Below are 24,897 nucleotides of genomic sequence, written 5' to 3' on the forward strand. Positions count from 1 at the left end.
TTTTCTCTGAATCTACTTCTTAAAAACATAGAATTCATTGTTACTCTACTATGATATTTAAACTGATCCAAAGTTAGTCATTTACGGAGTAAAAATTAATCATATTATTTTGTTTTAAAATTAAGACCTCCAGTAAAGCACATAGGTGACTAACAAGGAATATTCCACAAAAAGTAGGTTACTCTCCTAGCTTATGGTAGGACATGCATTTTTCATTCCCCCTTCCCAGAAGCTGCTAATTATCCGCATTGGACTATCTACCCTTCCTCTTTTTTATTAATAATAATATTTGTAATTTTGATTTGAAATAGCAGGGTTACCCGTCAGACTTTTGTACAGATTTATGAACTTCCACTATTTTCAGTCCCTTTAGCCAATTTAGGAGAATAGCATATGCACTTTATTACATGACTGTTCCTAGTGATTAACATCTGGAATGGGCAGATGAACTAAACTTCCAGTTGCACTTTTCCTTGCTCCATTTCTAACATGGAGCCCTGCTCTAACCTTTAACCATGGCAAGAAAAGATTGCTACTGCCCCCTGCCGGCCCATTGTCTCATTTCCTTTTCTACAAATCTGTGACTTGCGGATGCCCAAGGATTTTGAGCCACTGAAGAAAGCTCAGTTGGAAGGGGCTTTCCCTAGTACAGAGGTAGAGAGATCCTTTGGGACTAGGCGGCTAAAATCAAATGAAAACATTACAAAGGCGAGGAAGGCATAAAGGACTTCTAAATTAAATTATCGATCTTCATGAACCTTCTTCTGCACGCGGGCTTCTCTGTGCCAAGGAAATGTTCCCTTCTCTTCGGCACAGGACTCCTCTTTGCCTCCGGCTTGCACTGACAAAGAGTGAACTGTCCACACCCTTATTATAATTTCAGTACTCTGAATCCTGTTCTCTGTTTCCCCCAATTTCGTTTTCCCACGATTAAACCTTATTCCCTTCCCTTTTCTGCTTCAAACTCCCGTCCCGCCCACCCACCGACAGCCTAGCATTTCCAGGAGCTCAGACCCCACTTCCCTCACCCTCTCCGTCTCCCGACCTCTCTTCTCCTCTTGCTGTCATCGTACCCCCTGCAGTATCCCCTCGCTGAACGGCCAGTCACTCTTTGCCTTCGAACAGCAGGCACGTCCCCTCTTGAATGCTTTTCCCCGACCCCCGCCCCAAGCAACTGAAAAAGGAAACATGCGCACTTCAGAGCTTGGAGCTGTCCGAGTGCTGAAATTTATAGGCTGGGTAAGATCACGTCTCCGTCTCATTCTATAGCCCTCATTCCAGCACAGGATCTCAGCAATTTTTCCCTCTTCCCCCCACCCACTCCAGCGCGCAGAGTCCTTTCTTCTCTCTCATTTACAACTTCTTTTTAAAAGAAAACATTTTCTAGAAAAAGGGCTTTGCTAAACAGAAAAGATATAAAACAAAAGCCACAGCTATCTAGCATGGCATTGTCACCAACTCCCTTTGCATGGTGATGCGATTAAGGTAGCAGCATTTTTATTATTCAGGAAAAGCAGCTGGGGGATTCATCAGTTCTGAGGCTTTGTCTTTCTGGGTTAACTGATGGTCCCAAGCCTCGGTTTGACCTGACCATGATGCCCAGGACTGGCACTTTTTCTTTTTTCTCAGCAAACTGTACAAAACCAAATCTCTTTTTGATTTTCAAGGAAACTAGGTTCCTGCCAAATTTTGAATCTGGACAATAAATAGACACTTTGTCCTAGCATCTTTCTGGAATCATTTCGGGATATTTTCCACAAGCAACACAGAAACAGGAATGAACCGGCAGCTAGTGAACATTTTGACAGCCTTGTTTGCATTTTTCTTAGAGACAAACCACTTCAGGTAGGTGAAACGACTTTGCATGTTGATATTTAAATTGTTTAAAAGAGAATGTGTCATGTAATTGTGTATTTATCTGTGCCCTGGACTATATTATTTTAATTTTATAGAGGAAAGTTAGATATCTTTTGTTCATTTAAAAAGCCTAATAATTGTGGGAGGGTGGTAAATTTTTCAAAAAAGCAAGTTTTATGATGCATAGCCGCACTCTATGCAATTCAACACACATTTTCACAGCCAACGTGATATTAAGGTAGTCTGATGAGTTGCATGCTCTTTACATTTCTATATAAGGGTAATTATTTTTCTGAAAGTAATTTAAAGAGATTATTGGGTGCAGTGTTTTTCATATAAGATGATTGTATTAATTTGGCAGGAGCATGCTCATTTTAGATAAAATATAAAAGATCCCTAATTCTCAGCCAACTTGGGACTTCTGTTATATTTCAGAAACTAGAAGCATACTATGAGGACTACAATTCAGGAATTTTCTTGAAATATCAAAAATTTCTTTTTACTACTATATTCTACTATTCAATCTGTTTGGAAATGGATTGCCTACCAAAATTTAGTTAATATGACATAATTGTATTTATGTACATATGAGAAGTGGAGCATGCATAATTTTAAAAAGTGAGAAATTACTATTTTCATGCTTGCATTTTCTACATGGTTTACGAATAGTTGTCAAATCAATTGATACCTCAAAATATCAAATCATTACCAGTAAGTGAAATAGTCATCTAATAACAGAGAGTGGAAGACTTAGCAGAGACAGGAGATGCTCTTACAACAAAGTATAGGACTCTAAATTTAATTTTCATTAAATTTTATGGCATTTTTTCACAGAACCAGGATAAATGGAACACATAGTAATAATGCTATGAATACTGGGAAAACCCACTATGTTCCTTTCAGGTTTACACCTCCTACTATGATTAAGAAAAAATATAGGCTGGTTTTTATTAGAATCATCATCATCATCATCATCCTCACCACCACCACCATCATAATCAAATAATACTTGATTAATCAGATGAATCTGCATATGAGAATGTGAGTATTTATGCATGCTCATATCAATTTTTAACTCCTACAAAATATTTATATCATCTTTGCACTTATTTTGAATACCCCTTCTTTGAAAAGCTGGCAAGAATGTGGTATTTTCTTAGTGATAGAATTCATAAGACACTATTTGTTAAACTATTGAAAACAAAGCTTATAAAATGTATACTTTAGGGAAGAAATTTCAGTTAACCACTATGTATTGTGAAATAATTAATTTTGCTACAAACCAAATATGCTATGTTTAATAAGCTCTTTATTACTTTTAACAGGAAAATGAAAATCTGAGAAATTTTTCACCAACTTTCAGTGTTTTGGTGATAAAAAGTCAAAATGATTTAGAAGTGTGTTTTCATCAATATTTTTTAGAGAGTCAACAATTTAAATGCTTATATATAAATAACTGATAAAATAATAGAAGTCATATACATGCTCATTGTTGACCTATTTTAAAAAGAAATGAAATGTCCAAATGAAGGTTCTCTTTTAGATATCACATTGAAAAATATTAATAGTTGATAGTTGGATTAGAACTAGCAGATGGGAAAAATAAGCAATGAAATAATAAGTTTGTTCTGCCCATCTTATTATATATTTCTTATAAAAAGTAGATGACTTATATTTAGGGCTGAAATGCTGAAAAAATTTTTTTAAGTCAGATAGAAATGATTTTAAGACAATCACATGAATTTAAAAAAATATCATCTAATTTCTCTGAATAGTTTTAACTATATATACATAAAATCTACAACCTAAAACTAAATACATTGTCTGTTCTCAAACATCTTATGGTTAAAGTTTGGAAACCTGGGTGACGCGACTCAGGATTTATAGTTCTCATCATTTAAAGTTAACTTTAGAACATGTACAAGTTCAGAAGTTGGCCAAAGAGTTTGGATTTTTCTAGTTTTCTTCATACTAACATATCAAATATCTTTACCAAAATGTAAAGTTAAAAATGCAGTGAGCATTAGCTCTCAAGGGATGCAAATGAAATTGTTGCTAAAAGAGTTAATGATGTGTTTAGGACGGCTTTCTGCAAAGACCATGACTCCAGGTCTGGAAAACAACCTTCACAGACCCTATCTCCTTCAGATTTCTTGGACAAGTTAATGGGAAGGACATCAGGATATGATGCAAGAATCAGGCCAAATTTTAAAGGTAGGTTCCACTTAAACTTACGTTAAGCCTTTGAGAAATCTTCTAGATGTTTGAATAGTTAACTGAAAAACATTTTCAGGGCTTTTAATTATAAAATGAAAATGACAAGTATAGTGTTCATTTTATTTTGGTATTCTTTTGCATTAGTTACTGATATTTTCATTTTACCTGTCACTTCCCACATTTGAAAACTTTCCTTGTTTGTGTTCTATTTCACAAATAAAACTAGTGTCACAAATTATGGCCACAGTCCTTATTTTTTCTTAAGTGGGAGTGTGGCTGAAAGTGAATACAAGAGCAAGTGATAGACTTGACTTGCTTGAATATCTACCAGGATGCATGCAAGATTCAGTGGTTACTCCAAAATATTTGGTTTTGATTTTAAATACCTACATCAAAGTAGAGTTTAAATCTCTATAAAATATGCCACTTTACATACTTTCAGGCCTCTTTAATTTTTAGACTTCGTAAGAAGAGGTTCTAATTTTTTGTTCCTTTTTGTTTAAGCATTCTCATTGTTTATTTGAAATTGTTTATTTGAAATCAACAAAGATCACAGAATTTTAAAGTGCACATGTCAAAGATGGTGGATACTTTCTTTGTTCAATTAGAAGCAAACCAATATTTTTTGTTTTTATTTGTTGAACATTACAAAAATATACTAAATAGTCTGCAGAAATGCTTTTTAAATATATTTAGTTTATTTTTATTCTGAATCAGAAAAAAAGAATAAGAATCAATTACTAATAACCGAATCATGTTGATGCTTTAATTTTTAAATACATAGTTTAAGTGATGTTGTCTTTTTCTTGTAATGAAATTTAACATAATGCATTGTGAAGTGTTTATAACATTTTGTAAAAGGAGAAACCTATAATGTTCTGGATATTATGTAGCAATTCATGCATTGCTTACTTTTGTTTATTAGCAATTTAATGGCACACTTTTCTTCAGTGTTGATTTTTATTATTGGCAAATATAAGCATGAAAACTAAATTTTAAATTCATTTCTTCTTTAAATGTTACACCTCTGAATATACCCAGGTATGGGCATATTTTACAAAGAAATATGGTGAAATAGTATTTTTTAAGTATCTCCAAGAGAGATAACTGAACTACATTCAGAGATAAATTTTTCTGAAAAAAAAAAAAAGATGGTCATGTTCATCCCATTTCTTAATTTTGTGGTCATTGCTTTGGAAGTCAATATTTGAAATAAAATCTTGTGAGTAACAAACTGAGAACCAGCTTTCAATGGGATTGCTCATTCATATATTTATCCACTAAGTCATTGAACAACTTTTGAGTCTGGACTATCTGCAAAATACTAACTGTTGGGTGCTTTGTAAAATTGGGAGATGAAACAGTTTAGGTGCTTCTATCAAAAATTTTAGTGGAGGGAGGAGATGTTACATGAATACTTTTACTATTAGATGGAAATAGGAAAGTACCATTAGGAAATATAGGTAAATCACTACAGGATTCCAAGAAATGGAAAGATAATTTCCTATTAAGATATTAATGGAAAGCTTTATAGAGAAGGTCCAGAGATGGAAAATTGTTTCAAGTTTACAAGCATCTTCTTTCATAGCTGTTATTCATTTCTTTCTAGAAATACTTTTTCAAAAGGGCAGGAAAGTACAAAGAGTAATAAAACACACCCATGTTGACATTGCTACTTTAAGTGACCACACAAGAATGAGCCATCATTTCCACATCCAATTTTTTCCTGGTTCTTCCGGGGATATCACCTTTGGGAAATGATATTTATCATGGTTCCAAAGGATAAATAAATGAGGAGAATGTCAGGTTCAGCAAAGTGTGGCCATGTTTTTTTTTTTGATCTATCTACTACTTAAAAGTCTAAGTACAGGATATTTTAATGACTTATAAAAAAGAAATGGGGTGGATATCACAGAAGACTCTACCACTAGTGGGATTCATTGAGTTTTATCTCCCTCTCCCTTTAACTCTCCAATTCAATGAACACTGCTACCTTTTCATAAAATTTATTTACATAGACCATTTATATCAGATCAATTATCTGACATCTCCCAAAGTTCTCTTCACTTGGGGGAGCTTGATTATTCCTGGATTTAAAACACTCCCCATTATTTTAGACTACAATAATTTTTTCTTGATGTTCCCATGGAATTTTATATGTCTAATATGATCCTTCTACATATGTATATTTTATTGATCCATTCTCACACCACATCTGAGAGGGCAGGGAAGTACCTTATTTTATATATACACACATACATAAAATATTGGTAGTGTAGGGAAAATAAGTGATCCTTTTCTCCAGGATAAGGAAATTAGAACCAAGACAGAGAGGAAAAGGTAGATCAATTAATGAAGATTAGTGCTTCCAACTGGTTGTTGTAGTAGAATGTGAGGGTGGTAACTTTTGAGAGACCAGCCAGTAGTCATAGTGGCAAGCAAAGATGATCTTAGCTGAGGTGAAGAGAAGGAAAGAAAAGACAGAGAAAATAGGGAACTTGTAACAAGGAGGAGGCTTAGATAAACACTATAATACTTACCATAGTTGATTAGCAATGTATCAATGAGGAATTTAATATAGTCAGTAGAAATGAAGGGAGATTAGGAAATGTGAATGCATACAGAATAGTAACGGTCTCCCTGTAAATGTGAAAAAGCAATTTTCTGTGATAACTATAAACATGATAGTGATGATGATGTTGACAATTAAAATAACGGTGACTGTTAAGAAGATAGAAGGGCAAAATTTGACCACCAGAATAAAACCAAGAGCCAAATATGGGCCACTGAGGTAAACAGAATGGTTATTCTAGAATTCTTATTAAATATTAGCATATTTCTCTGTTTTCCTTGCTGCCCTGCATTGGCAAGGGAAAAAGAAATGCATAAGTATAATTTTTCTTATTGGAAAGAATTTTTCCTGTATACTTTCAAGTCAGTAAAATATTGCATGTCTATTCCATATTCCTGATGGGCTTTGAAAGATGTCATAATGGGCATATATATAAGAAGGAAAAATGGATGTAAGCTAGAAAAGATAACCACCAGAAATGATTCAGACTTAGACTCTGTAATTGAGAGACATTCTTGGAAACTATAGGGAAAAAATAGCTTTTCTGATGTGTTGAAGCACAAGTGTATAAACAAAGTCATGAGTCAGAGTTGTCAATTGAATTTTATCTATAAGATCCATAGACACGTGTTTCAGATCTTGTCAAAACATACATTTAATGAAAATCCTCAATTCAGATAAAAACACAAGCTATATCCATTCACAATTACCTGGTTCTGAAACCATGGTAAATGTTGATTCTATATCAAGAGATGAACCTCTTTCCCCACTTAGGTGATTTGTCTCATTTTCAGTTGATTTATCATGGTGTTATTCCATCATCCTATCAGATATTCTTCTGTCAGTATTATTGTATCTTGAAAATGCACTTTAAACATTAGGCTTTTAATGAAATGTTCAAATCTGGGCAAAATGCATTAGTTCCGTTTCTTTCTTTTTGAAACGAAGCCTTTATCTATTTTAATGAAATTTTCTTTGAAAATAAAATTAACTTAGCGTTACATTCTAGTTTTCATCCCAATGTGAATAAATACATTTCACTAAAACATTCTTTTTGGGATAGAATCTAGAGTAGATAATGCCAGGAGATAATTATTCATTCCACTTCTTTGTGCCTGCCATGCACACTATTTTTTTCCCACATCTAGAGACCTAAGTTAGAAAGTGTAATGTGTGACATTAAAACCTACATTTGCCTGAAATATGTTTTTCTGCAATTTCCAAAGAGCTAGCAGCTCAAGAGGTGTTTCAAGTATCATAGATCCACTTCCATGAAACCAGAGGTTTTCAGATTTTGCCCCTGGAAAATGATCATGTCTGTAGTCAAGTGGAGCTAAAGTTCAAATGTTGTGAATACCAACCCCTGTAGAAGGTGCTTGAGCACAAGCGTCCAGCAGGGACACTTGGAAAGGGTGCTTCTTTAAGTTAGTGACAATGCAACCCCAGCATCACCATTTCTTTGATCAGCCTGGTTGGCATCAGACATTACTATGGAACCTGAGAAAGAAGACCAAAATGCTTGCAAGTATCAGAAGCATTGTGCCTGAGTGCAGAAAGTAGCAGAAGCCTACAGGCACCTGAAAAAGTAACTTCATGGCCATGCTGACATTGTGGTTTTATTAGGAAATACAGACAGTAATTGGTTCAATTATAAATCACCTTGGAAGTGATTACGGAATTATCTGGATTATCTGCTTGACAGTTACCTTCCTCACAGAAGAATTCTTATTCTCCCTTAATTCTAGGTCTCCCTTAATTAATCAAGAGGCCTGAGGTAAATCACTCTTTAATGGCTGAGATGAAAAAAAGCCCTAATGGCACTAAGCCCACATTAAAAAATATGAGAGTCATTGTTAAAAAGTATACAGAAAAAAAGAGTTTTCAGGTGTCTACGAATGTCAAGTATGAGTCAGAGTTGTCAATTATAAAACTTTTAAAATGATAAGAATACAGCATATGATTTTTTGAGACATTATCTTTTAATTATGAAAGCAGTCATTTTAAAATGGCCTAGAACTAAGCCCAATTCCGAGACAGTTGACACTCCCATTAGGGCAATTACTCTTGGCTAAATACATAGGCTATAGTTATCAGTGGGAACCATTCATTGAAGAAATTAAAGGACAACTAAGGGAGAATAGAAAGAAGGAAAGGAAGAATAGATTTATTTTAGGACAAATTATTATAAAATTACCTTGCAAAGTACATATAGCATGGGGGACTATGTATATATTAGTATGTCTATATATATGCACAAATGTTGTGTTTGTATATGCAATAGAATGTCCCTAAAAGATACACAAGAGAGTGGAAATATCAGGTGCTTCTGAGAAAGGTGACTGGATGCCAGGGAGATGGGTAGGAAGAAAAGTTACTTTTCTCTGCATGCTTCTTGAATGCTCATCATTATATGTATTTCCAATTCAAAAGGGTAATTAATTGTTAAGCACTTCTAGAGAGGTAAAGCTCAAGGGAGCGCCTCTCTTGGGTAGTATGGTCCATGGTGGCAGATTAGAGTCAGTGTCACTCTTACTTTAAGTGCAGTAACATGCACGTGGCCTGATTTCAATAGTACCCAAGCCCTTGAAAGAAATCTGTTGTCCAATAACTATTCTAACCTAGCTTGCTATTATAATGGCTAAAATTACAGCACTGTTGCTTCTGTTCTTGGATTAAATATTTTATTTCATATTAAAACTACTTGATGGAAATGACAGTAAGCCCAATTAGTATTTTACTCCATAATTTGAATGAGAGTATTTGGTTGTAGTCTGGCACTGGGGAAGAATATTGATGGTGCAAGGCATTATAAAACAAGGCATTATAAAACATTATCAATAAGGAAATAAAATATTGTTTCCTTATTGAAAGGAAAGGCTGGGAGTAACAAAGGGAAACATATATGATAGTTTCATTCAGAGACAATATTGATGAAGATTTTTGAACATCAAAAATCACTGGCTGTGTCACAATTTATTATACAAACGTGTTGATTGGTGTTCATACAGCTTTTGTGTGCTGTATGAACACCAAACAACACATTTGTATATACTAGGCTCCTACTATGGACCCACAAGGTTTTTCAGGGATTTGAAGTGGCATCAAGAGGGCATCTACAGCATTCTAATGCACCCTGGTAAAGCATATTGCAATAAGTTTGTCAGCATGTCTTTCATTCCATGGTGACAGGGTAGTATAGTGGAAAGAGCCCTGAACTTGGATCCAGAAGACCTAGGTTCAAGTCCTGGTTCAGCCATTTTTGAGAAAAGATGTCTTCACCTATCTGTGCCTCAGGTTTTCTTCTGCCTTTACCTACCTCACTTGGGTTGTACTGAGGATCAAATGATATCATGAGCATGAATTATTTGTTTTCAACTGTTACTATTATACAGATAATTTGAGTTATTATTGCAATTCCACCATTTTTCTTTCATAGCCAACACTTACTGTGTATTGTGAAAACAGCTGCTTGATTTTCTAAATGGAAAGAAACAAGTTAGAGAAATTCGGGCATCTTAGATTCCTACCAGAGTAACCATAATGTAGAGGTCATAAGCCTCAGTTGGTTTTCCTTATATTAGTTCAGTGGGGAAATTTCCAACCTGAAACGGCTATTTCATATTCCTAAATATAAAACAATGAGGGAGCCATTTGTGGGAAGGAATTATCTTTACCCATTCAAATCCCATCTCCGATTATTTTCTTGGACTCATTTTAAAAAATAAACCAAATAAGAGAAGTAGAACAAATTTAACTTAGTCCTATAAAGGAGGACCTTAAATTTAACTGAAGATAATATGACTGCCATTTCTGATGTATTTTCTTGTCCAGTTACTATAGTTGCAAGGTTCACTGCACAATAGTACTGAGATGATTTCCTATTTTAGAATAAGTATTTAAAAGAGAGCATTTGGTCTCACAACATGGCAGGTTAAGCGTACCAGAAATGGAAGCCCATAATTTAGTCTTTGAGAAAGTACTGCATTGCTCCTTGGTTGATTCTGGGCGACCCCATATCCTTAATTTTCATTATTGAATGAACTTAAATATTTTATCCTTAGTTTATAGAGCTTGCTGGTCCTCCACGTCCTGAAGGATAATTCCGTCAATTTTGCTGATAATCTGAGACTTAAATGGCATCAATATTCAGGTCTCTTTGTGCTCAATGAATGGACAGTATAATGTGTTCAGTTGGGGCAGTTAGGTTTAGAGTGAGAAAAAAAATAAGTCATTAGTTTGTTCTTGATGGTGTTGGATATTTTTCTTGGTGTGTTGCTCAGACACTGTGGAACAGGGTCTTAAAAATGGAACTATGTTTGACGAAGCCTCAATAACAAGGTCTTTGGAAGCATTCTGGGCTCCCTTTGGAATTAACGCCTAGGATGCTGCCCTGACCGTTGTATGAAGCGTTTGCTCATTGATTTCTTTCCTGAGAGAGCTACTCTGCACACTTATGACTGACTACAGACACTTTCAGCCATGCAGAAGCCACTAAAGGGAGCATATGAGCAAAAGGCATAGGCCTCAAATGGATATTCTAATGTGTGCAGTACATGTAAGAACAAAGTCACCAGGTTACTCACTTGGAGTCTAGTTTGGCCAGCCAACCAAAGTGGTTATGAGGTAAATACAAGAGAGAAGCTGGACCCTTTCTTTGACTCATGCTATGGTTTGTGTATCCACCATTCCATTATTAATATGATACACCAAATAGTGGCTCTGTATACTCATCCAAAGGGCAAAATAAATTCTGGATTCAGTAAAAGTATGAAAAGTCCATAGGCAATTATCATTTGAGAAAAGGCATCTTCACCTATCTGTGAAGTATGTATATGACTGGATAAGTCTTGTTTTCTATTTTTTCTTTTTTTCTGATGATGGTGGAACATATTTTCTTGTGGGGAAGAAAAGCCACACTTGCCTATGCACTGTCAAAGCAATAGAATAAATTTGTGGCAAGGGAGCATAAATGTAGGCACAAAGAATTACATGTAATGGTTTTACATCTTTATAGTTGAGTCTAAAAACACAGTTAATTTGTTAATTATTTTAATAAATAATTAGTGACTAGTCACCATGTGCCAGGTACCATTGTTAGGTGCTAAGTATAGAGTGGTAAATAGAAATTTAAGCTTTTAAATGTCAGTTCTTACTATTACTATCTCACTTAAATAAAAACTGGAATATAATTTGTAGGTTGAATGCTTATTATCCAGGATATTTGCAGGAAAGAGACCACACATTTCAATGGTGTGAGAGAAAAAAACAACCCTTAAAGGGAGACTGTAGTATTCTGGGACTATCAACAGAACTGAAGAAGCAAGGGAGGGAGTGATTACCAGAACCTGGTGAAGGCAGCTATACAGAAGGGTCACCTAATGAAACCTGTGGAGGAATGTAGTCAATTTGTGCTATCCTAGCAGGAAGTAAGCCTGGGAATAAATATCCAGACCTTGCCCTCCTCCTGTTTTCCATTCTCCTGTGGAAGCCTTTCATTAGCCAGATTCAACTAACAGTCAGAGAGCAAGGGAGCCCATTGATACAAACCCTGAAGGACAGTTTCCTAGGTTACAGAGAATAGAAGAGAAGAGAGGGGTTGGGGTGGGGAAATGGAAGACAACCAGCACAAATGTCAACTTAAGAGCAAACTCACCCCTTACCATTCAGGTGGTTGAGCAGACATCTCCAACACTGATGACAAATTTAGTAAGCCTTCTTTGATCAGTCTGGAGACCATTTGGATATATTATCCCAATAGATAAGTGCTATCCCCAAAAGCAGAGAAGAGAGATAAATATAGTGTAATGTGATTGTTCTGTCTCCTAAATAGAAAACAGGAAGAGGTGCAATAAATGGATTGGTGTATATGTGTGTGCGAGAGAAAGAGAAAGAAGGACGGAACTGGGGAGGGTGCAAGGTGGGGAGGAAAGGGAGGGGGCGCTAGAAATAAAGGGAGAGAGACAGGAAGAGACGGGGGGAGAGAAAGAGAAAGGAAAAAGAGAGCAAGGGATAGAGAGAGACGCGGAGGGAGAAAAAAAAAGAGAGATCTTCCTGTGGAGCATACGAAAATAATTAATACAGTTTCCTTTCTGTCTGATTTAATATATTTGCTAATATTAATGTGCTTGTCCCTACAGTAATTCCCTCCAGGCTCCCCATGCTGGGATGTGTTGTGGGTTTGGATTTGAGCAGAAGATTTAATGCCAAGTCTCTCTGGGGAAGCATTTTTGAGATAAATTCTTTCCCTTCATGCTCTTCTGCTCTGCATAGACCTTGAGAAAGGGTGTTAGAAGAAAAGATTGGGTAAGGGGTTAAAAAGGCATGAAGACCAGGGGCAGAGTAGTGTGCATTTCCAGGAAATGGAGAGTTCTGGGAACAGTTGCTCATTTCCCACTCCTTGGCTGGTTTGATTATCACACTTGAAATACAGCTACTCATCTTGGCAATTCTCCTACGTTAGGAAAAGCCCAGGACTACTTTACCACACAATTTTTACTTCATTTTTAAACCAAACATACGCAGAAGGTAATACAATGTATCTTCTTCTAATTTATTTGCATTTAAATACTTCAAGATGTTGATTTCTAATAACCACTTCATGACCAACAAGACAGTCAAGATTTCTTTTATCAGGCTTTCTATTAGAAAAAGCATTTTGCCCATTTCCCACCACCCAAATAAATGTATTCAGAAAACAAGGGATCCGTTTATTTATATTTGAATCTCAGAGTCTCTGAAAAGTGAATGAGGCACACATTTGGCAAACCAAACTTAAGTTAGATTATGTGATTCAGGAAAATTTATAAATATAATGTACGGTGCTGACAATGGATTTCTCATATTCTACTTTTTCCTTTGAATTAACTCTGGTTTATTACATAAGTTTGTATATAGTATGTGAAATCAAAGGATTTAGGATTTAATACTAAAACAAATTAGCAACCAACCAGATGTGTTTCTCAAGCCATGTTTTTCAGAAGACCTGATTCAAAGCCACCTGAGAGTCTGGTTAAAAAGGCAAATCCTGGGCCCCACACCTCTCCATCTACAGAATATATGGATGATGGGATCTTGGAGTATTCATTTTGTCAACTTAAATCTATAAATTTGGAAAAGGAAAGGAGACTTTATTTCTTGTAAAGGGTTATAGTCTGCAAAGTGACCATCCTGCAGCCTGGGAAGCATGTCTTTGGACAAGACCAGAGACAGGCACTTCAAAGGAGAAACGGTTAGGATAGCAGCTTTATGTTGAACAGGTTGGCTAAACATACATATTCAACAGGTTATAGAAGGCTACGAATATTCACAAAGGTGGTTCTGATGCATGTGTATAAAGCAAACATGCATGTAACATACAACCCATGTTCACTTTGAGGTGGAGACTTAACATTTAAATGTCTTACAATTAGGGCCTGTATGTCAAAAGGCCTTTTTAGGACACAGGGGCATGCAAGAGTGATCTCTTTAAACCAGCCAGAATCATCAGTCCATGGTTGGTGGTCTTCTTATTAGGAGAAAGTTACTGACATCAGTCTCTTGTCCGGTCAAAGCTGTAGTTATGGTTGATGGAACAGGGGATCAGTTAGCATCTGTGAACTGGATGAGTTGTAATTGTTTTAATATTGCTTATCTTGAGACCAGTCCTTATTTAACTGCTAGAGAAGAAAAAAAAAAAAACCCCTGTGGCAGTTAGAACATAGTTTATTCTTTAAGTGTAGGGGTGCATGATTTACCCCTTGCCTAGCATGGTTTTAGGTCCTGTATATAATTTCATATCTCATTGCCATAAAGAGTCTGTTCTGTCAGTCTTATGATCTCTACTTTAACATTAGTGCTGGTCAGTTGTTGTGTCTAAACGCCAAAAGAGAGGAGGTATAATGAGTTGTGTCTAACCTCCTGTCCCATTGTGGCTGGGAACTCAATTTTAAGATTTTTCTGGAGTCCCCTTGGCTACAAGAGGGCCCCTTCAGTCAGTAGGGGCTTAGGATTTTAAGTTTACAACTTTAACAAAGTCATTACTCCCTACAGGTTAAGACCTACAGGACTAGAATAAGACATTTTTGCCCTTATATCAGAAGGATGATACCTTCTTTATAGTATTTTTCCCAAGATCCTATGTGCCTATATTGTTTTACGAAATGAAGGGGGAAAATCCCACAAGAGAAAAAAATATCTAAATCGAGACTCATGAGGCCTGATTTTAACTCCAGTTTTGACAGTTATGACCTGGAGCATGCCACTTAACCTCTTTGGGAGTCACTCTTGTCATCTGCAAAAAAAAAAAAAAAAAGGACTTAGAACAAGATGTCTCTCTACTTCATTTCTAACTTTGATGGTCCCTGGTTCTAATAGTCTAAATTAATATCTTTGGGTATATCCTTTTGTAAATTGTTGACTCACCCAGAGAACTTGGATGCACCCAATCTTCCTAGATAATGTTTCCTTTCTTGGAAATTATTAATTCTGTCCAGCATTTTTAACAGTTATCTCTACCTTATTTCAAGTCCCAGTATTTCATTCAGAATTGTTATTGCAGGGAAGACCCTGGAAACTTATGAGGAGATTACTGAAGAAATAAGCTATTACAATTTTTGCCTTGCTCTTGGTTTGGAGGTAGCAAATTCATGTACAAAGGCTGCTTCTGGGAAATGTAGCTACCAAGTTTCTTTAATTCAGCATCTGGCCAAAGATGTTTCCCAAAACTGTAGTCCATGAAATGTTCTTTAAGTTTTTAAATGTAAAATAAGTATAGGAAATTCTGCAAAACATCCTCTGAGAGAGACTTAATATCCATTAGCATATTAAAAAGTTGTGAGAAAATATGTAGTAAAAATAAATACACAAATAAATATTTTAAAAACTTTTTTTTACACAGGGGTTTGCTTGATATTCACTTGATCACAGATTCCTTATCATGAGTAACATCCTGGAGAACCAGTGTTTTATGGAATATTTTGGAAAATGTAGTTTTGGTAAAATCCAGAAACCTAAACAAATTTTGCCATGAAAATAGATGATGGGGAACTTAAATATACATAAAATATAATAATTTGCCAGAAAGAGAATATTCATAAGAGTGAGAAGGGCCCGGCATTCAGTAAATGAGCCTTTCATTTTGATTCATGGTCAACATTAGCATTATGATGCCACAAGAGAATTACTCTACAAGTTAGAATATTATTGCAGTCTATTTTTCTCCTGCTTCATCTACATGAATAAATAAACAAACAGTGGTATTTTGAAAAGCATAGAGAAAAGAAATTAGTCAATACATCAAAATACTTGGATCTAATAATCACCTACTGTTTTAGTCTTTATGATTTACAAAACCTGACAAATATATACATTTAAACAAGTGACCTTTAACCTTGAATTAGAGATATTTCTTCAGCAGTATATGACAAAGTTTCATACCTGTATGAAGAATTTTCTTTTGGATTGCTATCTTCTTTTTCAGGCAGCTTTCAAAAATGGGTAAATCTTGTAGTTGTGCAATTTCCACTCATTTGCTGAGAATAGTTTTTCCATCACTTCCTTGCAATGAAATTTAAAAATTTAAATCTATACCAAAAATCTTATTTAAAATTGAAATTATGCAATATTTATCTTAACTTGTGCAGATTTAAGATTAACTTCCTATTTATTAGTATTAAATCATTCTAAGTTTCTCTGTTTAAAAATGATAATGTTTCATATACTTCAATATATAAATTCCAAGGAAAAACTATTGAAAATTGTTTGCAATGAAGATGGATGCAGAAAATGAAATGTCTTTGAAATATCACTAAATGTCTTGGGGAAAGGATGATTATATATAGATATTCTTAAATATAATATATACTTTTAAATTACTAGTTCCTCCTCCATGCTTTCTCTGAGAGTGTTTGTCAAGTAAGCAAGCATGATTTTTTTTCTTCCTTCTTCTCAATCCAAGCTCTTAGGAAGAGATAAATAACAGAGTAGGGGTAGGGAAATAGTGATGCCACCTCAGACTTAATCAATGGCTCCTGATTCATGTCATTTATTTTACACACTAGGTGAAAACACATTGGTGATGGAGCCCCTACACATTCTATATCAAACTAATCCTTTATTTGAGACAAAGTATCCACAGTGATGACATTAGCATTGCTAGTATTCCACTGTACAGCCCACAGATAATGGGATACCAATTGTCTTAGTGCATTTTGTGTTGCTATGACAGAATACCATAGACTGGGTAATTTTGAAGATTCGAGATTTATTTCTTACAGTTCTGGAGGCTTGGGAGTCCAAGGCTGAGGAGTCTGCATCTGGCGAGGGTCTTCTTGCTGCATCATCCCACGGTAGAAAGCAGAAGGGCAAGAGGGCATAAGGAAGAAGGGGAAGGGGACTGAATTCATCCTTTTATCAGGAAGCCATTCCAGTGAGAACTAACCCACTCCTATGACAATGACATTAATCCATTCATGAGGGCACAGCCCTCATGACCTAATCATCTCTTAGAGGCATCACCTCTCAACATTATTGAATTGGGGATTAAATTTTCAACACATGAGCTTTGGGGGACACATTAAAACCACAGCACTGATTAAGTTTGTCTTTTGATTGAGGTTGGCAGTCTTAGATACACTGCATCTTGAAGAAGAACTGAATAAAGGTTAACTATAAAGAAGTTATTTGGGCATGCACACATTTGCTTACTTTGAGTTCAAATTTTGTTTTATATAATCTGAGTGCCTGACTTAGATCCTTTGCTATCATTTGCTTCCAGGGTCACAGCTTCTCCATTTCCAAGGGACAGACGGTGTCATTAGATATTGGGGTATGAGAAGGTGGCTTTGCTGAATTATTTGTTATAGATGTCAAGGAATATGAACAAGAGGATAAGATTTTCTTTGGAATCCTGAGATTTGCTTTCCAAAGGAAGTATATACAGTGTCTTCCCAAAATATAAAAATTTAAGACATCATCCCTGTTTGAAAGGAAATGTTACATATGCCCAGGGTCATGCCTTGTGAATAGGAAGCCCTGGCACTGAAAATTTCACTTTTTTCAGAGGCCTTTTTAAATAGATGAATGCCAGGCTACCTGTTCTCTCCAAAATCTAAGGTCACAGTTTGTTAATAAGGTTGCCATACTATTCAGTATTTATTTTATCTGAAATATTACCATTTCATTTCCTAGAATCCGTGCCCACTCTGTAACCAGTGGCATGCTTAACCTGATCTTTATCAAACTAATCCTATATTATCAGATGTATTTCTCTAGCTCTCCCAACATAAAAGGAATTATCCACAGTCTGGAATATGTGTTCCTTTTATTTCCCCCAAGTTTCTGACTCACGTTTGTTTATCATGCACATATGCCTCATTTAAGTGCATCCTTTAATCAAATATTCTGAGCAAATATTCCCACTTAAAACCCAGCAGGCGGCTTCCTGTTCCATAGATCTCCTGAATGCCAACAAAGTTTATAACACGCAGGGCTTTCTGCAGAGTGTATGAATTTGTGACTTGGGGCAAATATCCTAAACCCCATTAAAAAAAAGATTTCCTTGGCAAAAGAATACACTTATCTCAAGGAGAAAACTCCACGATTCTACTTGTCAACCAGCTCTGCAAATAGGATAATTACACACGTGGGATTTTTTTTTTTCTGCCTACAGTTGAAACTGGGTTTGCAAATGGCTCCTGGGTAAAAAGTATTCTATAGCACCTCCATCTCCCAGAATGAGTTCATTTAAGAGGTGCCAATGTATAGTTAACAGCACTGTAGTTTGGCTGAAGGAATCTTTGTGACGCTCAGTAAGAGTGGATTGACATGTGAAGCTTTCATGATTGAGTTATTCCTTCATCATGGGGCCTCTCTCATTCCCCCACATATTGAAAAGAATATAATTATTACATAAAAATTTGGAGCCATGTGCTAACAATATGTGCCATAATAAACCATGCATACATAAAGTCTCAAATAAGCAGGTACCCTCTCAGTGTCTAACTTTTCATATAAATGCCAGAATAAATTATCTGCTTCAGTGATAGAGCAAAGCACTTGAGGGTATTAACAAAAAGTGTCCATCAGTGACATCATGTAATATGCTATATACATCACAGAATGACACCTTTAAAAAATAGTATTGACTTTAGATGGGTGATGTGGCAGGTGCAAAGAAGGCAAAGAAATAAAGATGGCATAATAAATAGATCCTAAAGGAAAGCTAACATCAAAAATAAACTCCTGTACTTTTTTTAGAAAATCCATAGTGCAGCTGCTCTGGGGTGCCTGATTGCCTATATCTTTATCTGAATGCACAGAAAAAGGAAGCTGAGCTGTCACCCAAGGGAGTGCAGAGCTCAAAATACTAGTATCCTTGATATTCTAGGTCTCTCATGACCCTTGAAACTCTCCTAGGCCTTCTCATCATTTTTGGATAAAGTGCATGCACTTGTACATGTCTCACAAAGATCTCTGTGTTTAGGTTCTTTACTACATCTGTCTGAGGTTGAGTTTCCAAGAAGCAGACCCTGTGCAAAAGAGATTTATTAAGAATAAGCAATCAGGGGAGACATATAAGAGAGTGAGGAAATGAGACAAGGAAGTAGGAAAGCCAAGCATCTATATTGTCAATTTCAACATCTTCATTCCACATCTCAAGCCACACCTTCCCACTCTATGTTCCAGCCTCGATGCCCCATTTGCCATTCCTCAAACCTTTTATTTCTGGTGCTTGGCACTTGCATTTCTCTCTACCATCCCTGCCTTTCCAACAGCTTACTCTCTACTCAGACTTCAGGTTAATGTCATTTCCTCTAGAAAGCCTCTCTTAAACTACAAATCCCAACCTTTCCTACGTGCTCAGTCTAGAGTCTGTCTTGTGATTAGTTGCTTCTCTATTTCTTTCCATCCTAGACTAGTTCAAGAAGGTTAGGATTGAGCTTATCTCATTCTACATTGTATCTCCAACATGTAACAGTAGGTAGGTTGTCGATAGACATTTATCAAGTAAATTTAAAAATTGATAATACTAATCCTTAATCTCAGAATCTGTACCAATGCAAACTTGAATATTAAGAACTGAACTAAGTTATTATTATCTGCTAATTATTGTGATTCACTTAAAATTCATGAAGTCCTTTCATATGTATCATCTCATTTGACTCCTCACTGCATTTTCTTGAATAGAAAACAGCCAGAATTTTATCATTCTTGTTATTTAGGGGAAGAAAAAGTTATCCTGCTGCCAAATAGGACTTGGACAAACACTACCTTTCCTTATATATAACCTAGGATGGAGGGGAGTATAAGTCATTAGAAAATGACAACAGGGACACTCATTCCCCATCTGCAATACTTTATTGAATATATTTGTAACACAGCTGCTGCCCTTTCTATTACAGGTTGAATTGAATTTATCTTTGAAGCCCCAGGTTTTTGTGCACTTTCTGTTTATCTAGGAGCTTAATAAATATTTAATGTTGAGTAAGTGGATTTATTTACATGTAGACATGTATCACGCATTTATTATGCATAGGACACTGCGCTAAGTACAAAGTAGAGGGTGATTCAAAGAAGAATTGTTAACTTATCAGCATTCTAACCTGCAACTTTACTATCCCACCTTCTTCTACTTTACCACTATTTCAGTACCAATATCCCATTTATAAAAAGTTTTCTTTTCCATGCCTAATACCGAACATGGATGGATAGTGACATCTAACTTATCCAAATAGAATCCCTGGCCTAAGGCACTCTCCTACTCAGTGTCTGCAGTGTTCAGTAAATAAAACCAAAGGCGCATAAATCATACATGTTGATAATATTGGATATACCTGAATTGCCAGGGAGTTCTGACTGCTAAAGTAATTTCAGGTTCACTTCATGGTTATGGCCCATACTTCCTTCCAACCAGTGAGTCTGTGGTTGGGCATCTTCTGAAATTCTCCTCTTGAGCTTCATCTTCCAGCTTTACAAAAAAATTGAAGAGTAGTTCTCAAGTACAGGATTCTCCCAGATTATGAGGCAGTGAACCAAAAATCTTTACAAAAGACTAGGGGGGCTAACTAAGGTATCCACTAATAGTGATGACCTTTATTTTTCTCTAGAGGGCCCTTGGTACAGGAGAACTCAGTTCACTGAGGAGGAAAAAGAAGTAGCTCTAGGCTTTATAAAAGAGGAGGTACTTGAATTTGGTATTGAGAGCAAATAGGTGTTAAATGAATGAAAAGGGGAATTTCAGATAGAGAACTGTCCATGTCTGGAAAGAACATTGCTAGTTTGGGGGATAATAAAAGATGAGTATATCTAGAGGAAGTGAAAGGGATAAATCATAGAAGATAAGCCTACAGAATAAAGTTAGTTAAGGCCAGAATGTAAAGAAGATTATTGAAACATAGATTTAACCACAGGTAACAGGAAGGCAATCAAGGTTTTTAAGCAGAAGAGGAGCATAATTACATATGATTTCTAAGAAGATAACTCAAGATACCTTTCAAAGGATATACGAAAAAGGTAAGGGACCAGGGTTCCAGGACAATCATCCACAAAAGAGAGATGATGAAGGTTTGGGCTTAGGGAGTGGCAATGGGTTAGAAAACAGGGGCAAGATTCACAAGATAAACTTAAGGTAAAATTGCATCAGACAAGATGTAGCGGGTACAATAGAAAGAGTAATGTTTGACTCAAGGTTCCATTTTGAGCAACTGAGCAGACAGTGATTTTGTTTATTCATGTCAGGGACACACGAGGATATCTAATCTACAGTTGAAAATGTTAATCTGGAGCCAAGAACAGATACCAGAGCTATAAATATAGGAATAGTAGTCATCATATAATGACAGTATTGCTAAGATCACCCAGTGAGACTGTGTAGAATAAATATAGAAGATGAATAAGAATAGGATTTCCATGAGCATGAACATTGAAAGAATAAGAGGAAGAGAAGGACTCAACAAGGGATACAGAGAAAGAGTGGTTAGAAAATCTGGAGGAGAACCAGAAAGAGATGCAGTCATTGATATTAAGGGAAGAGAGAGTTTTGCAGATGAGGAAAGCAACCACGACAAGTGCAGCAGGAATGTTGAGTAGAAAGAACAAGAGAGGTCATTGGATTTGACCACTGGGACATTTTTGACCTTAGCAAGGCCAATTTCCCTAGAGTGGTGATACAAAAGCCCATACTGAGTTGGTAGAGTAAATGAGATTTGAGAAAGTGGGGAAAAGTAAGTCTGTAGATTTATCGTTTAAAAGATTGGTGCCAAAGAGAAAGAGAGGGATTGAATACTAGATTACAGAATTTGAGGGAAAGGAGGTTTTTTTTTTTTAAATTAAGATGAGAAGGGTACATTTGTAGAATAAAGGAAAGGGAGACTGAAAGTACGAGTGAGATAGAGGATAATTGATGGAGGAGAGTTCTGGAAGGAGCAGGAGGAATCAATCTCATAAGGAAGATGAAGAGATTACCTTTGCACTGAAGGAGGAATACCATTTCCTTACTCTGATAATAAGTTTTACAGGTGGAGGGGAAGGTAGTCAGATAAGTTCACATCCAGTGATCTGTATTTTCTTGGTGAAGTAGTATTCTGTCATCTGCCATAGAAGGGCTGCTGCCACAAGCATGGGCTGGTCCTGGGCACAGTCACCATGAAGCTAAAAAAGAGCATCCGGCCCTTGATGCTTTGATACCTGCCATCTTTGCCGCCAGGACAGACCACAAAGATTCAAAAAGCATTTAAAAATTTTAAACACATCATGAAAACAGACTTTTCTAAAAAAAAATTTATACTTCTCAGTTGGCTTATTGAGTAGGAAGATATTTTATGTATTTCAAACATATGTCCCAGAAGATCAAGCCAGAAGGTATTATGCACAATTCTCAGACAAAAGATGAACAGAAGTAAAGGGACTTAGTGTCCAAGTTATCCATCAGCTCACTTCTTAGCCAGTGCTTTATTCCTCACTGCACCCATGCATATATTTCACACCATTTTCATTGTAGGAACTCAGAAATTGTTAATAATAACATTGTTGGTTTATATTAATGAGTCCTTACTATGTGTCAAGCATTTAAGCACTTTGCATATTAACTCATTTAATCCTTCCAATAACCTTACAGAGAAGGTTATTATCATCCCTATTTTACAGATAACAAAATAGAACAGAAATTGTATTTGGTTGCTTATGGTCATACAGCTAGTAAGAGTGCAGAAGTGGCTTTTGATTCCAGGCAGTCTAGCATGAGTCTGCCCTCAGTGCTATTAGTGGGATAGTAAAAACCTTAAAGATTTGTGTTGTTATACACCAAGCCTATAATCATTTCTTAATTACAGCCATGCTAGGGGCTTGTGAATCTGGAGGCGTGCCTAAGGATGTGTTTATTATTTAACTTTACATCCTCAGATTTGAGCACATTAATAATCCTCCATAAATATTTGATGAATAATCAAATGAATGAGCAAAGATGATTTCTCTCCAATCACCCAACAGCTTTCTGCTTGGGATGTATTGGAACTAGATTGTAGATCGTGGGGTGGAGGTATGGTAGAGAACAGTTGGTGGCTAAGGAAAACAGAAGAGATACAGGGACTACTGCCTCCATGGGCTACACATTACATGACTTTGTCTCTGACTAACGGCATTTTGTAAACTTTTTTTTACATCTTTGAGTGCAAATTTGTGATGTACTTAAACATATTTCAAGAAAATGCTATGATATACCAAAAACATGCCCTTTCATATGAGATTTTATCTAGTCCTATAGTTTGCTTCTAAATAGAGTTTTTCTCCGGACCCTAGGAATGTTTTCATTTAACAATCTCAAATCATTTGGGCATAGTGAGAGAAAACCGTAAGTCTGAGACATGAAGTCTATAATTTATTCTCTTTATTATTACTTTCCAACACACATGAAGAGCCCAAGCTTGCTCAGGGAATAGGAAAGGGAAAAGTTTGGGGGCTGCTTGCTGGGATGATGTTCCTTCAGAACTAAGGAGACTGCTCTCTGAAATAATTTACTTGTTCTTTTCTTAAGCAGAGGAAGTACTTGCTGCTTATGTACAAATTCAAGTTAACTTTGTAGTAAGGTACAAATTAATTACAAAGTATTTATGAGGGACATTTATGATGTGCCTAACGTATAGCAACTTTGAGAACTTATAGAAGCAGTGACAGGCAACTTTTGTCCTTTAGCAATGCATCATCTTCCTCAGCAAATGAAATAACAGACATAAAACAAGTCTGAGCAACAGAAGCCAACTCCTCTCTATATAATTGTACAGCTATCTATGGAATTATGTCATGGAGATTAGAAGTTCTGAATAAGGGGAATTGATAATGGCCGAAGTGTAAGGAAGAGGTGGAAAATGACGTGAAGACTTGGAGTATGGGTGGGGTATGCAAAGGCAATGTGTTCCTCATGATGTGCCCAACAACATGTTAAGTGTGTCATATGCATGCTCTCATTTGTTCTCTACAAAATTGATAAGTACTACTGTTAACGATATCCTTTTTCCAAATCCAGAAGCTAATGTTCAGAATCCTTAGAGCTGGCAAGCTGTGAGAGACAGAGAAGCTGGTCAAATCTAGGCAGTCTGGTGCTGAGGCCCACATACTCAGCAACTGTACTACACCTTATGGTGGCCTAGGCAGGCTAATCGTGTCTGCGTTTGCAAATATACAGATCATATGACTGGAGATGAATGTTTTGAGAGGTATGCATCAACCCAAGCCAATACCCCAAAAGACTCTTAGTAGGATTCTTCCCCTTTGACCTGGCAGACCTTCTACCTCCATTGCCTGAGGGTAGGAGAATGAGGCCATTTCTCATCAGAGGACTTGCTTTTCTATAGTACTGCTCTATTGTGTCTGGTACAACACACAAAATTAGAGACTCTTTAAAGCCTCAACAAACCTTGTCTCTAGCATGAAAAGATCATGGGTAAAAACCCTATTCTGTTTCATTAGCAACTCTCATGTCCTCAAATTATAACCCTCTCAAGGTCCCAAGGTGATGTCACTGTCTATTATCATGAGCACACAGGCAATGATGGTGTCTAGTGGGAGAATGACCTCCTCAATTTCAAGTGTGAACTCAACTATGATGAATGAGAGGAGGCCGTGTGGCTTCTTCAATCTTGGAGGGACAACCGTATTCGGCTCATTATCAGAGATTGTCTCACATTGAGATGGAGGTAGAAATATGTAATATCAAAATCCAGACATAGAACAGTTTCTCCATCACCTTAAGACTGTCTAACAATACAAAATGTGGTGGC

At 36.2% G+C, this 24,897-nt stretch overlaps 1 protein-coding gene across 4 annotated transcripts in view; it reads left to right on the forward strand.

The window, feature by feature from the left end:
- The first annotated feature begins 1,017 nt into the window (after positions 1-1,017).
- Positions 1,018-24,897, forward strand: part of GLRA2 (glycine receptor alpha 2) — a 204,384-nt gene continuing 180,504 nt past the window's right edge. For 2 of the 4 annotated variants that reach the window (XM_001137132.5, XM_001137046.6), the window contains exons 1-2: positions 1,256-1,845; positions 3,938-4,071. In XM_001137132.5, the coding sequence (XP_001137132.1) occupies positions 1,778-1,845; positions 3,938-4,071 (202 nt within the window). In that variant the 5' untranslated portion in view covers positions 1,256-1,777. The other 2 variants (XM_009438789.4, XM_016944005.2) reach the window with 2 other exon arrangements.

This window comes from Pan troglodytes, chromosome X (genome assembly GCF_028858775.2).
Source record: "Pan troglodytes isolate AG18354 chromosome X, NHGRI_mPanTro3-v2.0_pri, whole genome shotgun sequence".
NCBI classification, from domain to species: domain Eukaryota; kingdom Metazoa; phylum Chordata; class Mammalia; order Primates; family Hominidae; genus Pan; species Pan troglodytes.